The sequence below is a fragment of the Typopeltis vanoorti genome, chromosome 15, assembly GCF_054136105.1.
Source record: "Typopeltis vanoorti isolate ZY-2024b chromosome 15, IOZ_Tvanoo_1.0, whole genome shotgun sequence".
Lineage (NCBI taxonomy): Eukaryota > Metazoa > Arthropoda > Arachnida > Uropygi > Thelyphonidae > Typopeltis > Typopeltis vanoorti.
Genome location: NC_143563.1, coordinates 3,370,695 through 3,398,677, shown reverse-complemented (window position 1 = coordinate 3,398,677; position 27,983 = coordinate 3,370,695). Strand labels below are relative to the sequence as shown.

The 27,983-nt window shown below is 37.0% G+C and overlaps 1 protein-coding gene across 1 annotated transcript in view; it reads left to right on the top strand.

Moving 5' to 3' along the window:
* Window positions 1-27,983, top strand: part of LOC150098313 (uncharacterized) — a 571,066-nt gene that overhangs the window by 521,290 nt on the left and 21,793 nt on the right. The window contains exons 21-22 of the mRNA XM_090405143.1: window positions 13,363-13,416; window positions 20,917-20,961. Coding sequence (XP_090261269.1) covers window positions 13,363-13,416; window positions 20,917-20,961 — 99 coding nt within the window. The remainder of the gene's footprint in view (window positions 1-13,362; window positions 13,417-20,916; window positions 20,962-27,983) is intronic.

Sequence of the window (27,983 nt, the reverse complement as noted above, 5' to 3'; positions counted from 1 at the left end):
CACCAATCTTATTATTCAACATATATCCTTTCCTCACAAAAGGCTGCATATGGCTAGCCACAACCCAGGTGTTATCACCTTATGATGACTTTCACCAACTGGAGGAAAGTGTGAAATCCCACTCACAATTACATCCTCTGCTGAAATGATCCGATATAAAACTCTAATCCTCATGTGCCCTCCTTTATGTGCTGCCTGAGATAGTTATCTCTCAAAAACCCGAGAAATTAATTTTCCTTATTTCCAGATGCTATCTCTTCATTCCAATCCATACCACCATAATTAAAATCATCCATAATAAATACATTTCCATTGTTCACTAATCCAAGTTGTTTATGCATTTCTTCATCATGATCCTCCACATTCATGGGCCTATAGCAATGTCCAACTAAATATGTCTTCCTGTCAACTTCCACATTACACCACACTGCCTCATAACCATTGCCACTATTTCCTTCTTTCATGTCTACCTTATGTGGACATAGTTCCCTTGGAGGCTATATTACTATTATTATTATTATTATTACTATTACTATTATTACGGGCAACTCCAGGGAGTCATTAGACTCATCGAGGGAGGCCCCAAATCATATTCATCACAACTATTTGACATTCATACAGTACCCATCATACCTCGCCTTAAACTCATTCACTGTCACAGCATCCACCACAGACTCAGGGAGCGCATTCCACTCATTCACTACTCTAAAAGTAAAGAACCCAGCTCTAACACCTTTACTAACCACACTTTTGCCCAGTTTCCATGGATGTCCCCTAGTCCTCCCACAACCAGCCCTGTTCTCAAAAATATCTTCTGAATTAATTTTATAGAAACCCTTCAGTAATTTGAATGTCTCAATCATATCTCCCCTCCTCCGCCTATCAACCAATTTTTGCAACCCACAAATCCTCAACCTGTTCTCATACGGTTCATTCCACAGACCTGCTATCATCTTGGTCACTCGCCTCTGGATCCTCTCCACCTCCTCCCCATCAAGAAGAAACCTAGGTGACCAAATCTGAGCACAGTAGTCTAGATGGGGTCTTATCAAGGCTCGATACAGAGGAACAATAACCTGCTTGTCTCTGCTTGTCAACGTATTCTTCAGCAACCAAGTGATTTGATGAGCTGATTTGGCCACTTTTGCAATGTGTCCCCTAAATTTCAATTCCTTATATACCAACACTCCTAAATCTCGTGCCTCATCAATTTCCTGGAGCACGGTTCCACCAATGCAGTAAACTGCCTCCAATCTTTTCACCCCAAAATGCATAACCTTACATTTTGCCACATTAAACTGACATCCATTCTCCTTAGCCCAGACCTCCAATCTATCCAAATCATCCTGCAAAAATTTGACGTCATCTGTATTCACTATTGCCCTACCCAACTTCGCATCATCCGCAAACAAATGAACTGTTCCTCTCAGATCCTTTCCTATATCATTTATGAACAAATTAAACAGCAGTGGTCCAAGAACAGATCCTTGTGGCGCACCACTAGTCACAGGCCGTCTTGTGGACTCTACTCCTGAGTAAACCACTCTCTGATATCTCTCCGTCAACCACCCTCCTATCCATCTCACCAACCCTATGTCCATCCCCATATGCCCCAATTTACTGATTAGAATTCCATGTGGTATCCTGTCAAAGGCCTTGGCAAGGTCCAGTAGAATCACCGTAAACCCATTACCCTTATCCAGTTCAGCCGTCACTGTGTTATAATACGTGAGCAAGTTACTGAGGCATGACCTACCCTTCACAAAACCATGCTGTCCCCGATACAGTATCCCATTTTCTTCTATCCAATCTTGTATTTTCCTCTTGACTATTTTCTCTAAGACCTTGATAATGACTCCTGTTATGCTGATTGGCCGGTAATTTTCAACAGCAGCCTTGGAACCACCTTTGTGCAGTGGAACTATTTTCCCCTCTTTCCACCCCCTTGGGACTGACCCAGTCCTCAGGCTTAAATTAAACAAAATGGTCAAGGGCACTGACAATTCTTTGGCTGCTTCACGTACAAGAATAGAAGAGTTATTATTAGAAGTAGAAAAGGTGGAAAACACTCTACTGGGCAGAAGCCAGTAGAATGGACATTATATAACTGAATGTACACTAGAGGGAAATGATGTGTGCACATCTGTGTGTGATTAGAGCAGGAGCAGAAGGCTGATAAGATTTTTCAAGTTTAGTTAATAATATTAAGTTACTTTGTTGTAGTCATTTTTGTTCTTGTTTTTTACGAGTGTATGCTATAGATTGGGTTGCTAATTGATGAATTAACACGTTCGCTGCCAACTACGAGTATACTCGTAGTGGGTAAACCTGCTTCACAAGCCAGCTACGAGTATACTCGTATGACGCTTACCGCCGGGAACGAGATTATTGTAGTGACCTTGAAGAAGAGAAAATCCTTGGCTTGTGGGGCTAGCATCAAAACTGTGTAATCTCATAGAACGTATATGCTCTGTACAAGCCAACTACGAGTATACTCGTAGGACGTTTACCTCCGGTAACGAGATTATCGTACTGACCTTGAAGAAGTAAAACTGCTCGGCGTAGGGGAACAGACCATGCCAAAGTAGCGTGGCAGCGAACATGTTAATTAGCATATGCTGATACAACTGCTGTGAATCCCATATGGGCAGTATGGCACCACGCTATGAAGCAAGTATGAAACTATTGTTATAATGTATTTTTGTCTGTTAATTGGGTGTGTTCTAGGAGATTCTGGGTTTCTGAGTTTCCAGGTAGGAAAATCCTGCCACCTAAATATGACAACAACTAACTCACCTTTGCTTGAAAAGTTCAGATAAGGATTTTCATGTCCTTGATGCAATTTGAACCCAGGTCTTTCCAACCAAAGGGCATATTTAGTCATTTCCTTATGTCTTCATTTCTTAGTCTATCCAGCAGAGATATTCCAGGTAATTTTTTTAACCAAAAATAATATTTGAAACTGACTGAGCTACAGAGTCTCTTCAATTCAGTTGTGTATTTTTTATGGAGTTGTATAATTTGTATTATAATTTATATTTTCATTATAGCATCAATAATTAATAGAGTAATGTCATCCATGACAAATATATAGAAAATGTTTTGAGAGTGAGTAGCATGTGTGTGTGTGTGCACATGCACACATGTAGAAATAAAAGTTTCTGATGAACTATTTATGGACAAGATTCTTCTTCTCTTTTCCATCATCTATGTGGATGATGATGAGGCCAAATGAACTCTTTCCACTTCTGTCTGTCCCTGGGGAGTCCGAACAATTCTGTCCAATTTGGTATCACTTGTTGTGATTTAGTTTTCAGGTCCTCTTTTATTTTGTCTATCCATCTAATTCTGGGCTGCCCTTTAGATCTTTTACCTTCCATCATTGTATACAGGGCTTCAGTTGGTAATCTTTCTGTTCCCATGGTCTTTCTGATCACATGGCCTTCATTCTTGGGTTTTGTCTATTATTGTTATTTCTTGTTTTAGTCATTTCCTTATGTCTTCTTTTCTTAGTCTATCCAGCAGAGATACTCCAAGTAATCTTCTTAGCCAACCCATTTCAATAGTTAATATTTTTTTCTTTTCAGCTTTTTTGAGATTCCAGTATTCACTTCCATAAAGAAGTATTGGGTGGACCATTGTCTCATAGATTCTTACTTTTGTTACTTGTTTGATGTTTCTTGATATCCATATTTTATTTAGTCATTCAAAAGTTTGGAATGCTTGGCTAATACATCTGTTTATATCTTTTGTAATTTCACTGTTGTACTCAATGACTTCTCCAAGCTAAGTGAAGTTTTCTATCTGCTGTAAATTGTTACTATCAATTTCATTTCTCAGATTGGTGTTTCTTTTTCCTATATACAATTTTTTTTTTGTCGATATTTAGATTTAATCCAGTTTCATACATTCTTCCTTTATTTTATCAGAAATTCATTGTAGATCTTCTTCCATGCTTGCAAGTAATGCAATGTTATCTGCAAATTTTAAGTTTGTTATATTTTTCCCATATATTTTGATTCCAGAGTCTTCTTTGTTTAAGGCCTTACTAGTTGCTTCTTCCAGGGTAAGATTGAACAGGTCCGGTGACAGATTGCATCCCTGTTTTGCTCCACTCTCTATGTAGAACCATTTGGTTAAGGTATCCTCCACTTGTACTGCACTTTCAGATTTCTCATATAGATTCTTTATTATTCTTATAGTTTTGTTGGGAATTCAAAATTCTTTCATAGTATCCATAGTAACTCCGATGTATCCAACTATTGACCAGTTAGTATCTCATGAGTGGTGGTGAAGATTTTGGAAAAATTGGTTAGGGCTCACATTCAGAAATTGGTTTGACAGTGAATCTCTACTTTGCAATGAACAACATGGGTTTACTAAGGGAAGGTCATATTTTAGCAACTTGCTCACATTCTATAATAGGGGTGTTCAACCTGTTGATCTCTTGTGTATTCCTCCTTACTTACAAATTTAATTAAAACTGAAAACATAATATTTTATTTATCATTATGTTGTATTATTTTTAATTCGCTTTAAGTGTATTGCTATTGTTTATTTATTTTTCATTAAAATTGTCAAATCAGTAATTTTCTTATAAGTCCAGGTAAATGAATTAATTTGGATCAGTGGAAGTCAAACAGTGAGCCGAGTGAATATGATTATAAGCAAAGTGTAAAAACTCTATTGTAGCTTAAATATTAAATATTCCAAAGCACATTACATCGATTTTTTACTTAGGTTAAGTCCATTTTAATATTGTAAAAAAATAAACTTTGTTTATCTCGGTATAGTTTGTATTAGGTGTTTTTGTAAATAACTCTTTTGAAGCTAACTGTATATACTGCTTTAATAAGAATATGTTAGAGTATTAAAAACAAAGGCAATGTTTTTGTCACCAAAGCTGTACATGGCAGCATTGTTATTGAAACTTGTATGTATGAGAAGGGCTTGCAGGCTCCAAGTGTAAACATCTCCGAAGTCAGTCAGAAAGAGTTCAAACAACTTTCTGATGGCCAGCAACTTACAATCAAAAGAAAGCGGAGGAGAACAAAAGGCATGCTGAATTTGAAACTTAAGATGAAAGGCTCATACCAATTCTTTGGGGGTTGCCAAACTTCATTCGAGGTCTCAGAGGAGGCTTAATAAAAAGGGACTGAAGGGGTCCCGGTTCCAGAATTGCTGCTAGAGAGGAGGCCACCCGGTCCAGAGTCGCCGTCAGAGAGACTGCCCAGATCCACGTTGCTTGAGAGAGGAGTTTCCTCCCGCTTCCAGAAAGGGAGCTTCTAGGTTCGAGACGTTGCTAGAGAGAGAAAGAATACTTCTAGGCTGCAGACAAGGTTTCAAATTGCTGAAAGGAAGAGTTCCAATTGCCGGAGAAAAGTTTCCAGGCCAGGTTAATGTCAGACATTCATCAGTGTGTTGCATTTTCATTACAATTTGATGAATCAAATGACTTCACTGATATTGCTCAGTTAATGGTATTTCAAGATTATTCAAGTAAAGAAGAACTTTTGAAAATTATACCATTATTGGGAATGACTAGGGGAGAAGACATTTTTTTGGCATTTGATGAATTTGGGAAACAACACAAACTTCCGCTTTTTAAACTTGTGTCTATTACTACTGATGGTGCTCCTCCAATGATAGGTAATAAATCAGGCTTTGTTTCATTATGTAAAAACGATGACAAATATCCAGATTTTTTAATGTACCACTGTATTATTCACCAACAAGTACTGTGTAGTAAAGATGTTTTGGATATTACATTTAAAATTGTAAATTCTGTTCGAGGAAAAGCCCTGCAACAGCGGTTATTTAAATTACAGGCAGATGATGATAGGAACTTCTGTTGTACAATAATGTTCACTGGCTCAGCAGAAGTCAATTTTTAGAAAGATTTCTTATATTAATTAACGATATAAAAAATTTCTCGATGACAAAGGATATATTTATCCACAGTTGAGTGATGAAAGATGGTTGTTACACTTATCATTTTTAGTTGATTTCTGTACGAAATTAAGCAATTTGTATTTAGAGTTACAAGGTAGAGATAAAAATTTAATCAACATGTTAAGTTCAATAAAAACTTTCCAACAATACTTACTTTTATTAAAGAAAAATATAAATGACCATGAATTTAGACATCTCCCATATTTATTAAACTTTTTTGAACAAATTCAAGAAATGCTTTGCTATGATTTAAAAGAATTTATTCATGAAATAGAATTAGTTGAGGTAGAAATAAATTCAAGATTTAAAGATTTTAATAAAACTGAAATGATTGTATCTTTTATCAATAATCCATTTCAAGAAAACTTGAACATCACAGAAATTTCAAATAAAATTAGTGGGCTGTCTGATATAAACCAAGCTGAAGTGGAACCTGAGATAATAAACATTCAGAATAGTTTACATTTAAAATCAATAAACAATGAAGGTAATTTGGAAGTATGCACATGAAAAATTCCCAATATTAACTGATATTGCACGAAAAATTCTGTCGTGTTTCGGATCGACATACTTGTCAGAATCCGTTTTCTCAAATATGACTGTCATAAAAAAGCAATTAAGAAACCAAATTACAAATGATCATTTGGATGATTGTCGGTGATTGGCCACTTCTTCATATCAACTTGACTATGAAAATATTGTGAGGTCCAAACAATGCCAAATTCCATATTAACTTTTTTTTTTTTTTTTTTTAATCAACCAGCATTTCCTGTAACTTGTGAGTTTGTAATCAATCTGTTGTTTTTTCTAACTTTGGTTTTCCAAAATAGAGAAATAAATATTTAATTCCTATATATATATATATATATATATATATATATATTTTTTTTTTGTATTAAAATAATTAAAAGTGATAAATAAATTTTTAGATACACAAATAAAATTTTTAGTTGTTTATTTGTGCATAATCAGATATCAGGTTGGGGGAACGTGATCTATATAAGAGAGTAGATCGCCGTATAACTTTTTATAGAAAAGTAGTTTACGTAGTAAAAAAGGTTGAACACCACTGTTCTATAACAATGTTACCATTGAACTAGACAAGGGAAATGGATACGCTGTGATACTTTTGGATTTCGCTAAGGCTTTTGACAGAATACAGCATGACAAAGTGTTGCATAAATTGAAGAAAATGGGTTTGGGTTATACAATATTAGAATGGATAAGAGGATGGCTGATTAACAGATATCAAAAAGTGGTATAAAGGGGATCTGAGTCTGCAAGGTTTAAGGTAACAAGTGGTGTATCACAAGGATCAGTGCTTGGTCCACTGTTATTCAATCTGTACATTAATGATATTCGGAAGGATTTAACAAGTGACATACAGCTATTTGCTGATGATGCAATGATAGGTAGGGTAATCAGGAATGCTGCTATGCAGAACTTGTAGAATGATTTGATTAGGCTGGAATTGTGGGCATGGGAAAATGGGTGTCAGTTCAATGTGAGTAAATGTAAATCACTTTGGCATGATTAGATATCCAGTGTCATATTATATTGGTGGGATTAGGCTAGAAGAAACTGATGAGGCTAGGGATCTTGGAGTTAATAGATAGGAAGTTGAAATTCAGGGGCCATTTTTCAAAGATTGCAAATACAACTCAAAAGATAATTGCAATGGTGAGGCAAACGTTTGCATGTAAAGATAAGGATGTTATTTTGCCTCTTTACAAGGCCTTGATAAGACCTCACTTGGACTACTGTGTGCAGGTCTGGTCTCCTGGTTTCCGTTGTGATTCTGATATATTAGAGAGAGTACAAAGGAGAGTGTTAAAAATGATATCAGGATTGTGGAATACTGATTATGAAGATAGACTGAGCATTTGTAGACTGCAAACACTAGTAAACAAGAGAAAGAGGGGTGATATTATTGAGACTTACAAAATTCTGAAAGGGTCATACATGATTTCAATTGATGGAATTTTTCAATTTATGAAAGGTTGGAAAAGGACAAGAGGGCATCTTTGGAAGCTGAGAATGGAGGCCACCAAGAAGGGTGTGAGGGCTAGATATTTCTCTCAGGGTGGTTGGAATGGATTGCCTTTGGATGTTGTGAGTGTAAGCAGTGTGAATGAATTCAAGAATAAGTATGATAGTTGGTGTGTGTAGTATGTGACCTCCCTCAATGAGTCTCTGGCTCCCTGGAGGTCTCTCTTAATAATAATAATAGTTCTCTTCTATGGATTGAATCAAATAATGCCTGACAAAAGTCTATGAAATTTATGTAGCAACTTTGGTCGTACTCTAGCATCTTTTCTATTAGCTGTCTTAAGGTGAATTATTGATCAGTTGTGCTTCGTCCTGGTCTGAACCTTGCTTGTTCTTCTAATGCTAGTTCTATATATGGCTTAATTTGTTTTTGGAGTACTTTTGTAAAAACCTTATTTGGAATACCGAGCAGACTAATGCCTCTGTAATTATTACATTCTTGTTTATCTCCTTTTTGGTATATAGGGGTTATAACTGATTTGGTTCAATCAGTAGGTGTTGCTTCATCTTTGTAGATCCTTTCAAATAAATATTGTTATTATTAACATTTGACCTCCATTGAGTCAGAGACTCATTGTGGGAGGTCACATTATTGCACACAGTGCTCATCCAACACATACTATTACACACAATGCTCATCCAACACACACACTATCAGACACAGTTCCTTTCCTTCTTTTAAGAATTCTGTGTATATCTGATCAATGCCTGGTGCTTTCCTAGTTTTAAGTTTATCTATGCTGTGTGCTATTGTTTCTTTCATAAAGATATTTGTTTCCTCTTCCATTTCAGTGACTGGAATAATAACATCCTGAGAGCTGTTTTTATTATATAAGTCTCTAAAGTAATCTTTCCCATTTGACCATTCTTTTTGTTTATTAGTTGTCCCTCTTGTCTTTGTTTTTGATCATCATCATTTTTGTTGTCTGTGTCTTACTAATTTGATCTATTTGTTTATATAATCCAGGTTATTTTCTTTTGATAGCTTCTCTGCCATTTTGCATTTTTCTTCTAACCAGTTATTCTTGTCTCTTTTACTTAGTTTTCTAATTTCCCTGGTTAATCTGTTGTATTCATTTCTGTTATCTGTTTTAATTTCATGCTTTTCTTTTGGAAAAGATATGGAACATATTATCCATATGTGAGGCACTAGCATACCATGTGTGGCTCAGTTTTGCACTTCTTAAAGAAAAGAGGATGCATAGATATTGTTAATTTAGTAATAAACTTTTTATTGTACCATTTCCTTGTCGTTAACAAATAATGTGATACATTCTCTTGCTAGGAAAGCACCTACTTCTTTTTATTATATATAAAATGATTCTAATTGAAGCACACAGATGAATATTGGAATATTGATGCAAATTGTCTAAATTATCTGCAAATAGGTAAGTTATGGCAGAGGTTATTTGTTAGACTATGAAAAGTTATGAAATATCGGTTTCTGTGAGAATATTTATTATTATTATTATTAGACACCTCCAGGGAGTCCAAAGACTTATCCCTTGATGAGTCTGTTCCACAACTCTGCCTCTACCTCTCATTCCACCAACTGACTGCAATTACTCCATCTACGGCCAACCATCACCACTAGTATTTCCGAAGACAATCACAAACATTCATGCCCACATGTGGATTCGAACCCACAGCCTTTTGGCTAGAGAGCGGATACACTAACCACTCGACCAGCAGGCTGGCTGTGATGTTCAATATGATGAGTGAAGGTAAAAACTTTCTGCTGATGAATTAGCAGATAATTTTTATGATCCAAAATATTAAAAATTTACAGTATATAAACAATAATTTAGGAATTTGATGAGTTTAAATCCAGAATGCATTGTCTTTGCTGTTCAAGCTGTTGATAAGTATTAATCCATTGAGTATTTTGTATGAAGAATCAATGAGACAGATATTCTTCATTGCATGAACATTACTGCATCTGCTATCCAGCCATGCACAGCTTATGATTACATCACTGGCCATATTTAACTAAATTTTCTAGGATGATATTACTATCCATTGAGCTAAAAATGCTGAAGAATGATTTGAAGAACATAAATTATAAGACATATTATCAGCACTATTCTATTACCTGTATCCCGTTGAACACAAATGGATTAAATATTCTGAAGAAGTATTATGAATATAAGCAACTTCCTGCACCCATCCATCACTAGCAAGATATACGTTAGAAGAGTGATTCAGAATCCATTTAAGTGGCTAGAAATAGTTTGCATCATTATTAACTAACACTCATAAGCATTTCTGTCTGTTTTATATAGATATACATATTTATATAGATGTGCATATAGATATACACAATTATTGTGTATATATATATATATATATATATATATATATGAAACGTACTATTAACTCGGGGTTGGGATATGTTCATTTTTTAAATTAACTGACTTAAACCCGAGAATTATAACACAATGACATTTATTTGAAAAAAAAACGCAACATGTTTCGTCAAAAATGACTTCTTCAGGCGATAAGAACATAGAAAAGATAATAAAAGACACTTAAATTAACATTGACACACTCCAAAGCTATACAATTACAAAGTCATAATATTCGACTGTAAATTACAGTTATGAGCTTGAACTACAGTCCGAGTTAATGTTCTATTGTTGTGCACCTGTGCGTGTGTGGAATCACGCGATCTCCAGTATCTAATAATAGAGTTGAAAGAGTCAGCCAAATTATAGCTAAGATTATTATTCAAATGCAAAGGGTCTAAGGTGATTTCCCTTGACTCGACAATGCGGCGCTCTATTTCATCATGGCAGACGTGTAGGTTTGAAGTCAATGTCCAATTTATTTCATGTTTCCAATTTATTTCAATGAAACAATTCTTGCAATCAACGATGCAAAACCTCCTTCTGATAATATATCCCCTAGTGAGAGACTTGCAATTAAAAATCTACGGATTAACAAGGACATTGTCATCTTAAAGGCTGATAAGGGGAATGCAACTGTAGTTCTAGATAAAATAGACTACCGAGAAAAAATCTTAGCACTGTTAAATTCAGATAATTATTTGGAAATTGAGAGAGACCCAACAAGAGAAATACACAATAGAACAAATAATCTCCTACAAAAGACCACAGAAATTCCATGGAATACACGGCTCTCCATCTGCTCTTTACACCCACTCATTCCAAGGTTATATGGCCTCCCGAAGGTACACAAAGAAAACTATCCACTGAGACCTATAGTAGACAGCATTGACTCACCCACATACAGGTTACCCAAATATTTGGCGTCATCATTAAAAGCTTATGCGGGAAAATCTTCTTCTTATATTAAAAACTCAACAGATTTTGTCTCTAAAATAAAGGACCTAAAACTAAAATCTTCTGATATCATGGTGAGCTTTGACGTGGTAGCACTCTTTATGAACGTTCCGACACAGGACGTTCTCCATATTTTAAAAAACAAGATTTCAAATAAAATGTTCTCTCTGTTATCTCACTGTGTGAACTCTGGCTATTTTGAATTCGAAGGAAAACTATACAAACAGATCAAAGGATTAGCTATGGGAAGCCCTCTCTCTCCTATGTTAGCCAACATTTTTTTCGAGGACTTTGAAGAAAAGGCGATCTCCTCTTTTACTTTAAAACCAAAAATTTGGCTTCAATATGTGGACGATATATTCCTCACATGGGAGCATGGTACTGAGAATCTTCACAAGTTTCTCGACCACTTAAACAACCGCCATCAAGATATAAAATTGACTATGGAGATTGAAGAAAATAGTTCCATCTGCTTCCTAGATGTTAAACTCACCAAGACGCCTGAATCAATTAAAGTCTCTATTTTTAGAAAGCCAACACACACAGACAGATGTTTGCATGCGTCCTCCCATCACCATCCAGCGCAAAAGTTGGGTATTATATCAACTCTAGCGAATCGTGCAAGATCTGTACTGTCAGATGAAGAAGAACTGAAAAAGGAACTACAACATCTTAAATGGACCTTTAAAAACAATGGCTACTCTCTAAAAAGTATTAACAACCAATTATCCCGACGTCAACGTAACAACGTAGAGACACAGGACGACTCCAAAGGTCATATCGTCTTGCCATATATCAGCACACTATCCAAAAAGCTGAGCAGAATTCTAAAGAAGTTTAACATAAAAGCGTGCTTCTCGACTCTGCCAAAAATAATATCACGCTTCAAGAACTATAAACAACCTCACAACCTTCTACAATTCCCAGGTGTATACAAGGTCACTTGTGAATGCGGAAAGCCTTACTATGGGCAGACAGAGAAATTATCTTACTACGTCTCGAAGAGCATCAGAGAGACATTGCTTATAAGAGAACCAGAGCAACTGCTCTGTCGGGCCATGTCCTGCTTTCAATAAACACGAACAACGAAGGCCACCAACATGAAATAAAGCCGTGTATTCCGTGGAATTTCTGTGGTCTTTTGTAGGAGATTATTTGTTCTATTGTGTATTTCTCTTGTTGGGTCTCTCTCAATTTCCAAATAATTATCTGAATTTAACAGTGCTAAGATTTTTTCTCGGTAGTCTATTTTATCTAGAACTACAGTTGCATTCCCCTTATCAGCCTTTAAGATGACAATGTCCTTGTTAATCCGTAGATTTTTAATTGCAAGTCTCTCACTAGGGGATATATTATCAGAAGGAGGTTTTGCATCGTTGATTGCAAGAATTGTTTCATTGAAATAAATTGGAAACATGAAATAAATTGGACATTGACTTCAAACCTACACGTCTGCCATGATGAAATAGAGCGCCGCATTGTCGAGTCAAGGGAAATCACCTTAGCCCCTTTGCATTTGAATAATAATCTTAGCTATAATTTGGCTGACTCTTTCAACTCTATTATTAGATACTGGAGATCGCGTGATTCCACACACGCACAGGTGCACAACAATAGAACATTAACTTGGACTGTAGTTCAAGCTCATAACTGTAATTTACAGTCGAATATTATGACTTTGTAATTGTATAGCTTTGGAGTGTGTCAATGTTAATTTAAGTGTCTTTTATTATCTTTTCTATGTTCTTATCGCCTGAAGAAGTCATTTTTGACGAAACATGTTGCGTTTTTTTTCAAATAAATGTCATTGTGTTATAATTCTCGGGTTTAAGTCAGTTAATTTAAAAAATGAATATATACATATATATATATATACACTGTGCATACATTTCATTATCAAACATTTAATTCAACAAGCCAGGACTTTATGTATTATTCCCTAATATGTTACTGTGTTTGACACATATTTATACCAACATGCTATATTTTTGTTATTCTGTTTTAATGTTTTCCCTGAATGTTTAATACTATATTCAGCTAAGTCGTAATTTTTTTTTAGGGTCCAAGAGGAAAACCTGGTCTTCCTGGTCTTGCAGGAGTGGATGGATTGCCTGTAAGTATAGTGATTTTTGAAAAGGAATCTATTAACACGTATCTTTTTCAATTAGTGCAATTAACTTTTTAAGGATTGAGTATGATTTTGAATTTTAAAGCAGAAGCCAATGGCATAATTCACAAGCTTCAGTTGTGAATAATGGATGGGAGATAATTTTAATTCTTTGGTCAGAGATATGCTAAGCTTTGTATTTAGCGTCTAGTATAATAAATTTAGTTTAATCCTTTATCCAAGTGTGAGCAAACAAAGTTTGCGCCTGAAAGTATCTTCAGGACTGGGGTAAGGTGATACAGCACCAGGGCAACTCGTTGCAAAGGTGGAGCAAGCTACCAACACTCCTGTCTCAGTATCTCCTATAATGCAAAATTGGCGCAAACTTTGTTTGCTCACACTTGGATAAAGGATTAAACTAAATTTATTATACTCTAACCAAGTGAAAAATAAACTTTTAGCGTCTAGTGCAGAATTTCTAAATTATAACTTTCCACTACCACCATACTGATTTTAGGTTTAAATGCAGTAAACAACAACAACAAAAAAATGAACTAATGCCTTTTTATTTCCATATATAGGGAGTAGGCGAGGCCGTTTTAGCCCTATCTAACTTTTGGAGACTGAGTGGGCAGTTCAATCTCCACTAGTACCCACTCAGGGATAGCTGGCCCAAGGCTATCCCTAATTAAGTGGCACACAGTGGATAGAGATGGCTCAACAAGTGCCGCCATCTTGTGGTCCCTAACCCTAACACTCGTATTTTTATGTCTGAATAATGTGGGTTCTATGGTTGATTTTCTTGAGTTTACGGAATGAAAAACCTGAGTTTCTGGGAGAAAAAACTTGCTTGCCCGTGCCAGAGATTGACTAACTCGGGAACCAGTCGAAAAAAGGCTTAGAAAATTTTTTTCTAGTCACTGACTAGATTCGAAACCAAGAAGTCTTCCTATGTGTAGCCAAGCGCCGTAGTATGGAAACACCACATCCACTGAGCTACACAGGCTCTGTAAACAAAAATTGATATGTATAATTCAAGATTTTTTAAATTTTATTCTTAAATTAATTAAAATTTTTAAAATTTTTATTTATTCATTTTATTTATTTATTATTTATTATTTTTAAAAATTTTAATCTCAACCAAAAGGTTGGAGACATATACCACATAAATACTGTAGGTTGGAGGGAAAATAATAATTATTATTGACACTTCCAAGGAGTTCAAGGACTTATTGTGGGAGGACACATTACTCTACTTTGCTAAATACATCTCACCCCTCCACTACTACTTAATTCGCCTACTATTACCATCGGTGCCACCTACCAACCATCATCACCAACATCAGTATTTTTGTCTGTAAATTGCATGTCTTCTGAATGCAAATTTGTCTGTACGACCTTTAAACCTTTCTTTAATTCAATGTGTAGTCTTCATTCAATTAAACCATATGGGGAATACAGCAGAAACCAAAACATTTTCTAAGTCAGACATATATACTGTTAGTTGTAAACCTGAAAATATTATCGAATTTGCTAATGAATAAAGATTATTGTTATAATTATACTGTTACATGGAGTCAAGAAACACAGTAGACCCATGCAAGTAAGCCAAATGACTGAATATGAGGTGCCAATCTAGAAAACAGATACTTCCACTATCCAACAGTTAACTAATTAGTCGAAAATATGATTTAAATCATGTCAAAGCTTTCTGACTTGAACATTGTTATTGTTATTACATAACACCTCCAGGGAGTCCAAAGACTCGTCGAGGGAGGGTTCCTACTCTGCAACTCACCACTCGCAACTACATTCATCATCTACTGCTGACCACCACCACCAGTATTTTTACAAACAAACATCCATGCCCACGGCAGGATTCGAACCTGCAGCTTTTTGACTGGAGAGCAAATATGCTGACCACTCGGCCAACCAGGCTGGCTGAACATGTGATGAATTTATTATTATTATTATTATTATGACTATTATAATTCAGGTCTACATGGAGTCACAGGAGGCCCATTCTAGAAAACTCAAAATATATCATAATCAATCATATCACTCCTTGAACTCATTCACCATTCTTGCTTTCACCATTCTATCAGGCAATACTGTTATTATTATTATTAGACACCTCCAGGGAGTCCAAAGACTCATCGAGGGAGGGCACCTGCTCTACAACTCTCTCCACCAACTGACCACAACTACACAATGCCATCTACTGCCGACCACTACCACTAGAATTTCCACAGACAATCCCAAACATCCATGCTCACGGTGGGATTCAAACCCGCAGCCTTTTGGCTGGAGAACGGATACGCTAACTATTCGACCAGCCAGGCTAGCTGCTTCTGCACTCTTTCCATGGTTAATTTATCCCCCTTCAAATCTTGGGAATCAAATTTGAATAAAAATAGTATAAGTGATATGATCAGGGCTTTACAATGGAATGACAACGCTTTTATCTCTGCAGGTCAGTGTCCTTCTCAGTATTGCAGCAATCCTATTGAATTCACCGTCACCACCTTTGAAATATGTTCCCTGAATTTCAGATATCTATCAATCATCATCCCCCAGATCCCTTGCCTCCCCCACTTCCTCCAGAACAGTTCCTCCAACAAAGTGTGCAGCCTCCCATCGATGTATCCCAAACTTCAAGATTTTACATTTAGCTGCATTAAACCGACCCCCATTCATTTGCTGTCTCGTTTATTCAAATCCTCTTGAATGGCTGCCACATTTGCACTATTACTAATAATTTATCAGAGTTTTACATCATCTGCAAACGACTGAATATCCCTCTACAATCCATTGACAATGTCATTCATGTGAAGGTTAAACAATACAGGTCTGGGTACTGAGCCCTGTGGAACCCCCACTTGTAATCTTCTTCCTCCTTGATAATACTGCTCCACCATGCACAACTCTCTGATACCTATCAGACAGCAAATCCTGAATCCAGTTCACTAACCTGACATCTAAACCCATGTGCTGCAACTTAAATATCAGCTTATCACGTGGTACCCTGTCAAATGCTTTTCTCTCATTAACCACTCATGTCACTTTATTATAAAAGGCAATCATATTACTAAAACAAGAGCACTGTTTAATAAATTCATGCTGAATCTCACATATAACATTATTCTCATCTGCCCAGTGCAGTAAATGATCCCTCACAAATTTCTCCAATATCTTAATTAACACCTACTGATGAAATACAAACCGGTCAATAGTTTGGCACTTTCAATCTGCTTCCACTCTTATGCAATGGCACTACCTTACTCTCCTTCCACTCCTTGATAGCTTTCCCATGGCCAGACTTATTGAAAAGCCAGGTCAACAGATCTGTCCATTCAACCAAATTTCAGCCAAATTTGCTTCTTTGTGCTGAGTGGGGATCACATGGAAAATTAATTCAGTATTATTATTTTTATTCAGGCCAGAAAAGTAACCATTATGGTAAGAAAGGTAATAGCTGACTAGAATAGTAAATTAGCAGAGCAGGCCAAAGATAAATGCAAACAGTTCTTTGAATATTATTATTATTATTATTACCACGGGCTACTCCAGGAGTCCTTAGACTCATCGAGGGAGGCCCTAAACATCATGTTCACACAGCTGTTCAACATTCTCACAGTATCTATCATACCTTGCCTTGAACTCGCTCACTGTCATAGCACCCACAACAGACTCTGGCAGCTTATTCCACTCATTTACCACTCTAAAAGTAAAGAACCCAGCTCTAACACCCCTGCTAACCACGCTCTTGCCCAGCTTCCATGGGTGTCCCCTAGTTCTCCCACCACCAGTCCTGATCTCAAAAATATCATCTGAATTAATCCTATAGAATCCTTTTAGCAATTTGAATGCCTCAATCATATCTCCCCTTTTTCGCCTATCAACCAGTTTCTGCAACCCACAAATCTTCAACCTGTTCTCATATGGTGCATTCCATAGACCTGCTATCATCTTAGTCACTCGCCTCTGGATCCTCTCAACCTCCTCCCAATCAAGAAGGAACCGAGGTGACCAAATCTGGGCACAGTAGTCGAGATGAGGTCTTATCAGGGCTCGGTACAGAGGTACAATAACTTGTTTTTCTCTGCTCGTCAAGGTATTTTTCAACAACCAAGTGAGTTGATGAGCTGATTTAGCTACTTTCGCAATGTGCCCCCTAAACTTCATCTCCCTATCCACCAATACTCCCAAGTCCCTGGCCTCATCAATCTCTTGGAGTACAGTTCCACCAATGTGGTATACTGCTGCTAATCTTTTCACTCCGAAATGCATAACCTTACATTTTGTCACATTAAATTGACATCCATTCTCCTTAGTCCAGAACTCCAATCTATCTAAGTCATCTTGCAAGACTTTGCATTTTCTGCATTCACTATCGCCCTACCCAACTTTGCATCATCAGCGAACAAATGAACTGTCCCACTTAGACCATTCCCTATATCGTTAATGAACAGATTAAACAGCAGTGGTCCAAGAACAGAACCCTGTGGCACACCACTAGTCACAGGCCGTTTTTTGGACTCTACTCCTGAATAAGCTACTCTTTGATATCTCTCCATCAACCACCCAGCTATCCATCTCACCAACCCTATATCCATTCCCATATGTTGTAATTTACGGATTAGAATTCCATGTGGTATCCTGTCAAACGCCTTTGCCAGGTCCAGCAGTATCACTGTAAACCCATTTCCCTTATCCAGTTCAGCCGTCACCCTGTTATAAAACCTGAGCAAGTTACTGAGGCATGATCTACCCTTCACAAAGCCATGCTGTCCTCTGTACAGTATCTCATTTTCATCAATCCATTCCTGTATTTTTCCCTTGACTACTTTCGCCAAGACCTTGACAACGACTCCTGATATGCTGATCGGTCGGTAATTTGCAACCATAGTCTTGGATCCTCCTTTATGCAGTGGAACTATTTTCCCCTCTTTCTAGGCCTTCGGGACTAATCCAGACCTGAGACTCAGATTAAACAACATGGTCAAGGGCACTGATAATTCATTAGCCGCTTCATGCAAGACCCGTGCCGGTATACCATCCAATCCCACAGATGTATTCACATTAAGGTTCTGTAATAGACTATTCACCTCCACTTCATTCATCACAATTCCCATATAAACTAATGGTTCCTTCATTTTTTCAACGTCACCTGTGATGTGATATGATGCAAATAAAATGTAGAATGATTATCGCAGAATGATTTTATTATCGTTATTATTATTATTACATGACGTCTCCAAGGAGTCCAAGGACTCATCATGGGAGGGCACATACTCTACAACTCTCCATCTCCACCATTCAGCCACCAACTACAGTGAACCACATCATCTACACCAATGCCATCTACTGCCCACCACCACTGCCACTAATATTTTCATTGAGGCCCTTTGCTGCTTAACTCATTTCTTAATGATATTTCATGTGGATTGACTTAGGATCTTCAATTGCTTGCTTGTTATACAATCTTGAAAAGAATTATAAGTAGTGTTGCTGATATTATTATTATTATTATTATTATTATTATGTGACACCTCCAAGGAGTCCAAAGACCTCATCAAGGGAGGGCACCCACTACAGCTAACTGCATTATCTACACCAGTGCCATCTACTGCCCACCATAACCATAGTTAAATTATGTGATGAGGCAGCAAGTGCAGAAGTTGCGGCAGCAGCTGCTTTTCGTAAAGAATTTCAAGATTTTGTAGAACAAGGAAGTTATCCTCCTGATCTCATTTTTAATGTTGATGAGACTGGACTCTACTGGAAAAAATTGCCATTATGCACCTTCATATCCTGTGAAGAACATTCTACTCCAGGTTTTAAAGCTGCAAAAGATAGACACGCTTTTGTTGGGTGCAAATGTCTCCGGAACTTTGAAACTTAAACCAATGTTGGTGTACCATTCACAGACACCACGTGCCTTCAAGGGTCTAAAAGCAATGCTGCCAGTCTATTGGAAATGGAAGAAGAAAGCTTGGGTTACACAAGACGTTTTTATAGGTTGGTACACAAATTTTTTTTGTCCTACTGTGCTTTGCTTCTGTAAAGAAAATGATTTGCCAGCCAAGGTATTGCTTCTCTTGGATAATGCCCCTGGACATCCTCAAAACCTTGCTGAAGTAAGAACACCATCGGATGTCAAGGTTGTTTACAAGCCCCCCCCCAAACACAACATCACTTTTGCAACTGATGGATCAGAGGATTATATCAATCTTCGAAACCTATTACCTCTGTATAACATTTATGGAAATGGTAAGAGTCTTGGACACTTCAGGAAAAGCTATTAAAGACTACTGGCAGTCATTCGATATTTTGAAGGGCATTAACAACATCGAGGCAGCTTGGAACGACGTGTCAGCAAAGTGTTTAAAAGGAGCATGCCGAAAACTTCTTCCAGTATTTATGCACGACTTCGAGGAATTAGAGCAAGAGGAGGATGTTATTGAAGATGTTACCAAGCTTGCACGAGAGGTGGGATTGTATGATATTACAGCTGAAGATGTGACAGAAGTCTTAGAGAGTCATGATAAACCGCTTTCCAATGAAGAATTAAAAGAATTAGCCAAACAATTAAGTCAAAATCCAAAAGAGGAGAAAGAAAATGAAGAAGGTCCTCTGAGATATATGAAAATGGCCGATTTACAGTGTATCATTACAAGCATAGAGACATTGATTGATGAACTCTGTAAAATGGACCATGATTGGGAACAGAGTGTGAACGTAAAAAGGAGTGTAATCACATCTATTCAACCTTACACTGAACTCCTTAAAGAAAGAAAAACAAAATCTAGGCAGTTAACACTAGATACTTTTTTTAAAAAAAATGCAGGTGATCCGAAACCAGGAACTTCAACATAGAAATATGTAATATCTTTTCGAAGTTTCATATTTTTTGTATATAATTTTGTTTTGTTTTCATTAATAATTTTATTTTAACAAATATATATGCATGTATTAAGTTAAGGGGATAATAAATCCCATATTATTTTATTTTATAGCCGTGTGCGGAACTCGGAGATCGAAATCCATTGATATCTAAGAGTTTCAAGCCAAAGAACTATCGGCTAGTTCAAATGTAAGTCATCACTTGGGTAGTACAACACTAGGCAAATGGATTGCGATGGATTTCGATGGATGGATTGTGATCTCCGAATTTCGCATCCAGCTGTAAAATAAAATAATACGGGATTTATTATCCCCTTAACTTAATTTATGTTGCCGGAAAAATAGCCTTTTGGCTCTTTATCATATGTATGTATTTTCAAGGCTTTAAATATAATAATGTTACACATACTTCATGTGCATATTTTTTGACTGCACGAAACATAACTTCATACCTTTCATTAAAATTGGGTTCATTTTACACTGATTCAGTTTACACCCGTTTTCTCAGGAATGGAACTGTGGTGTGAACCGAGGGTCTGCTTGTATAGAAAATATTATTACTAAAAAGAAAAAATGAATATATGATACTTACTTTTTCAGGGCTCACCAGGAGAACCAGGATCATCAGGTCCTAAAGGTGATGTTGTAAGTAGAAAAAAGTCTTGAGTTGATATTTTTAAATTAATTATTATAATGTTAATATTTCTGGAATTATTATTATTATTTTTTAATTTATGCAGCACATTTGTACATTTCTTTCATATCAGATTGATATGTATCCTACTCACAGAATAAGTATCAATTGGAAGATTTGATTTTAGGCAGTTTTTCATCTTCACCAGTATAGACTTATAGCAGATTGTTAAACATCAAAGATAAAAAGACAACTGCAATTTCAATAGTTGACTTAATTTATAATGATAAAAAATGTAGTGACATTTTTTATCATTGAATTTATGATAATTGACTGATTAGTTGTTTTATGGTGCAGGGACTGAAAAGGTCATACTACATCAGATCACAGGTTACAGCAGTACACAGGTTATTAAAAAATTAAATAAATAAATATTTATAGGAAGATAAACTCCCATCCCATTCACATGTCATCTCCTATCCAGGAGATTAGCTACATGATGTGATTCATGGTTGACTACAGGCATAATGGCATGTGGTGAGGACCCTATCTCTTCCATATATTGTTGTAAGTATTCATGGCTGTAAATGCATGTGTGTTCACAGGGCAGGTTTGCCTGTTCTGAGGGATGAAAAACTTGAGTTTCAAGGTGAAAAAAAAGCCGTCTACCTCCAAATGAGACCTGCTAACTCATCTTTAGTCGAAAGAGACCTTTGTTCCTCACGTCATGGATGGGAATCAAACCTAGGTCTTTCCGACCAGAGGGTTGAAACATCTCTTGTGTGAAGTACAGGTACTCCTCCAGAATATGACTAATGGTGAGACAGGTGTTGCATTTCTCACACATTGGTAGGCCATCAGCCCTAAATAAGAATGTGTAAGATGACTTTGATTAATGGGGAGTCTAGAAAGAACAACTTCTTCTTGTCTGTTCCTACATTGACTAGACTGCCAATGCTTAATTTCAGCTTAATCTCATGCAATTAATTGGACAGTGTTTCCTGCTAGCAATATTACCACTGGGCAGTTAACTTCAATCCTATAAACTGTGTGTATTCAGTATATGGGACTGTTAAACAGTGAGATGAAAAATTATGTGCTGATCTGGCAGCTGCAGTAATGACATTGAAAACAGAGTGAAATTAACTATAAAGTGGACAATAATGATGTTGAAAAACAGAGTGCAATTAATAGTAAAGTGTCAAGCAGGGTTGATGGCAAACAAATGTGTGTGTGTGTGTGTGTGTGTGTGACTAGTGATAAAATAATGAGCGTGAATGATAGCAAAAAAGGATTCATGATCTGAAAGTTGATTTGGTGAAGATGAGGTGGATGTGGAGTGAAACAAAGAGAATTTGATATATGTATGAAAGAGTGAAGAAGATGAAAATAAATGATCTCGGTATGAATAAGGTAATGAAAGACTCTAACGCCACGAGTAGCGTTCTGTGGCAATTCAATTATTAGGGGTGTGGTAAATGACAAGATGAACAAGGTTTGTTTTCCAGGAGAAGAGATAGTGGTATTAGAGATAAATTACTTGCCTGTGAACAAGGAGAATGCAAGATTGGATATCAGGAGGTTTTTCAGAAGGATAAAAGATAATAGTGTGATAGGAAAGATAGTCGGGTATGTGTTGCTCAGCTATGGCAATGATGAGATGAGATGGAGAGCAAGAATTATGAATGATATGTTAGCAGAAATGTATGAAAAGAAAAGAGTGCAGTTTGTTAATGTGTGGAATGAATTTGAAGGAAGAATTGATGGACTGCATTTGAATGGTTTTGGTGTGAGTCATTTGTTAAGACTGCTGCTGCTGGAAGGGATAGTAATCGGTGTAGAGAACGAATCTGAGCAAGTAAGAAGTGATGTAAAAGAGCAAGAGAGTAAGGAAGAAGAGATCAAATGGTGCTTATGAATGAAGCAGTGAGTAGCATGAGCATAGAGAATGAGAGAACAAGTGCACAAGCCAAACAGGGGAAATGGTAAGACACAGTGTGGATAGAGGAACACAACATGAGAAAAGTTGATACATCAACATCATGCATGTGCAGACAAAAAGGAAGGAGATGACCTGAGATGCAGGAGAAACAGTTGGATTTGAAGAAGGTTCTGGGATGAGTAAGGAGAAGAAGAAATGGCTCGATGAAAGTATGAGATCACATCTAATGAGTAGAATCAATGAAACTTGTTATTGATCCTGTAATGAGCTGTTATGTTTTTATACGAATGGTAGAAGTATCAGAGACAAGGGAAATGGTTACATTGTTTGAGTTCATTCACCCAAAAATTATTGGAATAAGTGAGACTTGGTTGGATGAGGATGATATTCTGACAGGAATAGAGATGGAAGTGTATGATGTATTTCATGAAGATAGAAAGGGTAAAAGGGGAGGTGGAGTGCTGGTGAAGATAGAAAAAGAGTTGTGTCTATACAAAATAGAGATGCAAGGGGAAAATAGTAATAGTTGTTTTAATAAATTAGCCAAGCAAATAGGAATGGGGTGGTCATTGTGGATGATTTTAATTATGGCAATATAGATTGGGATCAGAAAATAGCAACCAGAAGTAATGAAAATGAGTTTCTTGAGTTTTTGAATGACAACTAACTCAGGCAGTATGTAACAGAGGGTCACATGAGGATTGAGGGTCTTGCGTTTGATCATCTCATTAGAGGATGTGATTATAAATAAGGTGTCAAATCTCCTTCTAGCTGGTGAGAATGACCATGAAGTATTTCTTAGGTTGTTTCCTACCATATAAGGACTTATGTGAGGATAATGTATATGCAGGGGATTTGCATATACCCTATGGTATATGCTCACCACTGCATGATCATAGGGTATATAAAGGGGATCGCGCAAGCCCTTTGTTAAATTTTTCTCAAATTTACGAGGCCCTTGTTATTCTTGTTTAATAATCTTATAGAACTAGAAAATACCACCGTGGAATGTATACATGCTACTATAATTGCTACTTTAAATTTATATGCATTTTCTGATAACTATATAAAAAATCATTTCATTATATTTTGTTCTGATGGAGGTAGTGTAATGTTAGGAAACAAATCAGGTGTTGCAATCAAACTTCTAAAAAAAATTCTAAATGTAGTGATTTGGCATTGCTCTTATCTTTTACACTTAGCATTAGATGATTTGATAAAAAACATTAAAGAAATAAATCATTTTGAAATATTTATGGATAAATTATATGATTTTTATCGTCAATCACCAAAAAATCAACGAGTATTAAATACGATTGCAAAAGACCTTGGTATCGAAATTTTAAAGATCGGCCATGTGTTAGGACCACGATTGGCACTTGCAGCTTACGAACAGCTCTTGCTTTGTGGAGAAATTACCCAGCTTTATGCAAGCATTTAGCTTTGAACGATATATAAGGGCCTTTTAAACCGACTTCTCAATTTTGAATTTTTAAAAGATCTAGCGTTAATGATTGATATCCTACAGGAATTATCATATCTGTCAGAAGCTCTACAAATTCGCAATATAAGTATTATAAGGGGGCTAAGTTAGGTCTTTTTTTTTTTTTTTTTTGCTCAACGATGCGAGCCCTTTGTTAAAATTTCCATAACTCACCACTGGGTATATGTACACCTACAAGGATTGTGAGAAGCTCAAGGAACAGCTTGCAATTGTAGAATGGAATGGAGAGTTGAGCGGAAAGGAGATTGATGCTGCTTGGGAGGATATTGATGATCTGGATCACCAAGTTTCTAGCAGAAGGAATGTCTAAATGTATTACAAAGATCAGAAGTTGAAATGAGGTAGGTGTGAAATAGGTGAATGAAGAAATTAGGCTTGCAATACAGAGAAAAAAGAAATTGTCGTCAACATTCATGCCAGTAACTTCCATAGCCTCTTTAATGTGCATACCAAAAGGATGAATATCAGTTTGATCGTGTGTGATATAGGACCTCCAACGTAGAGAAAAGAGAGCAGTCCATGTAGAATGATCAGGAAGAGACTTTATTTTTAGGGCATAATTAAGAGGGGAAATGTTTTCATCTGATGATGGGGGAAGAGTTGATTTGATTTAACATAAAATCTTTGAATGGGTGTTGTGTGAAAAGTGCCAGTAGCTTTTCGGATGTCCTAATGACAGATGGGGTCCAACCACTGGAGCATGCTTTTCCTTGCAGAACTGTAAACCTGAGATCCATAATCAAGCTTTGATCATAGAAGTGCATGATAAATGTGGAGCAAGGAAAATTGATGAGCACCCCCATTCTTTAGAGGAAAGAGCATGAAGGATACTGAATGCTTTTTTTTGCAGTTTTCCCAAAGATAATGAATGTGTGTTAAGAATGTTAGCTTTCTGTCAGCGATGAGTCCCAAAATCTTGGTCTCTAGTACTACTGGGACAATAGTTTGTCCCATTTTTAAATCAGGATTGAGGTGGAGAGTGTTTTTCTGACAGAAGTGTATGTACACAGGCAGTTCTTTCTGTTGATAACCTGAACTCATGACAAAGAGTCAGTGAAGAGACATGATCCATTGATTGTTGAAGTTTTCTTTCAATGATCCCCATATTGCAATAGTGACAGTGAAATGTGAAGTCATCCACATATAGGTAATATTGCCTACTGTGGGAGGAGCTGTTCAGTAATTGTGTTCATTTAATATTGAAGAGGGTCACACTTAAGACAAAGTCTTGAGGACCTTCCTCTTCTTGATGATGGCCCAGATGGTAGATAGTAGATGTCTTTCATCACCTGGTGAAATACCATCACCTTGCTTATTAGAGACCTGAAGTGGCTACAGCCATGTTTGGTTGCTAGAGCATGGGTTCCAGTTTCTGTCCCCCCCCCCCCCCACACACACTCTTCTCTCGTGTAGTGAGAGTGATACCCTCAAAGACATACCAATCTCAATGTAGGTGGGTCTGGACCCTCCCCATTCAAGGGAACAGCAGTAAAATGGTTCCACAGGCCAGCCACTGGTTAATATATGGGACCAAACCAGGTAGTGATGAATCTGGAGGCTTCCAGATCTTCTTCAAGTGTCATCCCCCAGAACAGTGGTTCTTAACCAGGGGTGTGTGCACCCCTGGGTGAGAGAGCATTTCCAGGGGTGCGAGAGAAGTTTCTAAATTTTAGATGGAAACTACCACCTAACCGCCTGTGAGAAACTAGCGAACGCTACGCCGACTTTTGGGACCCCTACTCCTACCCTCTCTACCTTTGCCTCAGCGCATCGTACTTACCAGCACATGCAGAACAATAAGAAACCCGTTGATATGCACACGTGTTCGCATACTCTGAGTATGAACGTTAACGAGGTGGTTTGATGCATGTATGTATGTATATTCCGCAACCATGTCATGGAACCTTTTTCTTTCTTTTGCTGCTCTGGAACATTTATGGGAATTCAAGCCAGTCCAGTCCTTAATGTCTTCAAACCATATTCTCCTGTGTCTACCTCTCCCTCTTTTTCCATCCAGTTTCCCTTCTAATATTAATTTCTTAATGCCTTCTTGTCTAGTTAGATGTCCAAAATATTTAAGTTTTCATTCTTTAATTATTTTCATTAATGTTCTTTTCATTTTTGCTTTCTTTAAAACATCTTTGTTTTTTATTTTCTCTGTCCATGGTATTTTCAACATTCTTCTGATGGTCCACATTTCGAAAGCTTCTAATTTTTTCTCTGCTTCTTTATTTAGAGTCCAAGTTTCACTGTTGTAGAGAAGGCTTGACCAGATATAGCATTTTATTATTCTTTTTCTTTTGTCTATATTAATGTCTCTGGATGTTAGAACAGTTTTCATATCAATAAAAGTTTTTCGTGCTATCTTTATTCTTCTTTTTATTTTTTTTAAAGGAATTTCTTTAAGAGCTTCTGGATCAGCTCTTGAAAAATCCTGCAACCACATATTTTGCCAGTTTGTGACTGGAGGGAGACCAAATACTGTGGCTACAGGGGGAACTGTTGAGGCTACATATGGACAGGAGACTGACTCCTCTGTGTGGGTTGACCGAGACTTTCACCTCTCACTGCATGCTCGACTTCCTTATTATCTCTTCTTTACTAAACACAACGAACCTGTGATGAAATAAATGTGTTTTTTACTGCAGATCTCAAAAATTCTCCCACACAAAATATTTCAAAAAAACATCAAACATCCAAATAAAAAAATCATAAAAGGCAACAGAAATCAACCAAACAACCCACCAACACTAATTCTTACCAAAAAAAAAAAAAAAGTTTCTACATCCACTTCACCAACATTTGGAGCCTAAACAGTGCACCACCACCTGCAGTTATCTAAAGCAGAACTACTATTCCTTTGAGAACCCCAGCTAGCAACCTCAACAGCCACTGTATATCTCGACTGTCCAAACTACACCTCACACAGCTATTTCCACCACAAGGGTGGCACTTGTAGTTTCGTGAGAACTGACATATCATTCCAGAGACTGTAAATCCTTGAATCCCCACTATTTGATCTGCTTTGGCTCAAAATTTGTCTACCAAATCAACCTCCCCTTTTCATATGTTCCCTCTATTGTTCTCAAAACTCATCACTCTGACCTCTTCAACTTTCTGTAGTCTAAGTACACCAATAGTAAGGTCATCTTTCTTGGTGACTTCAATGTTCACAACTCATATTGGCTCCCTTTCTCCAGTTTCACTGATCAAGCAGGCAGGGACGCTGAGGTGTTTGCCATCAGCAATGACCTAAATCATCAATCTTTGCACCAGACAACCCCCTCCAATTTGCCAACACACACTTGACCTCTTCCTAACAAACTGTGATTGTTGGTTCTCCTCCTGGAAACTCAGAAACTTTTCTGCTGCAGAACAACCTACACCTACCAGTTCACAGTTTCATGTCCTTTGGCACTACAAGGATGCAAACTAGGAGAACCACTGTGACTTCTATACCTCCTTCCCATGGTCTGATTACTGCTTCAGCTCTTCTGATTCAAACACCTGCTCAGACCAAATAACAGAAATTATCCTCAGAGGAATGAAGGCTTTCATCCCCTATTCCAGTCCAAACTCTCAGCCAC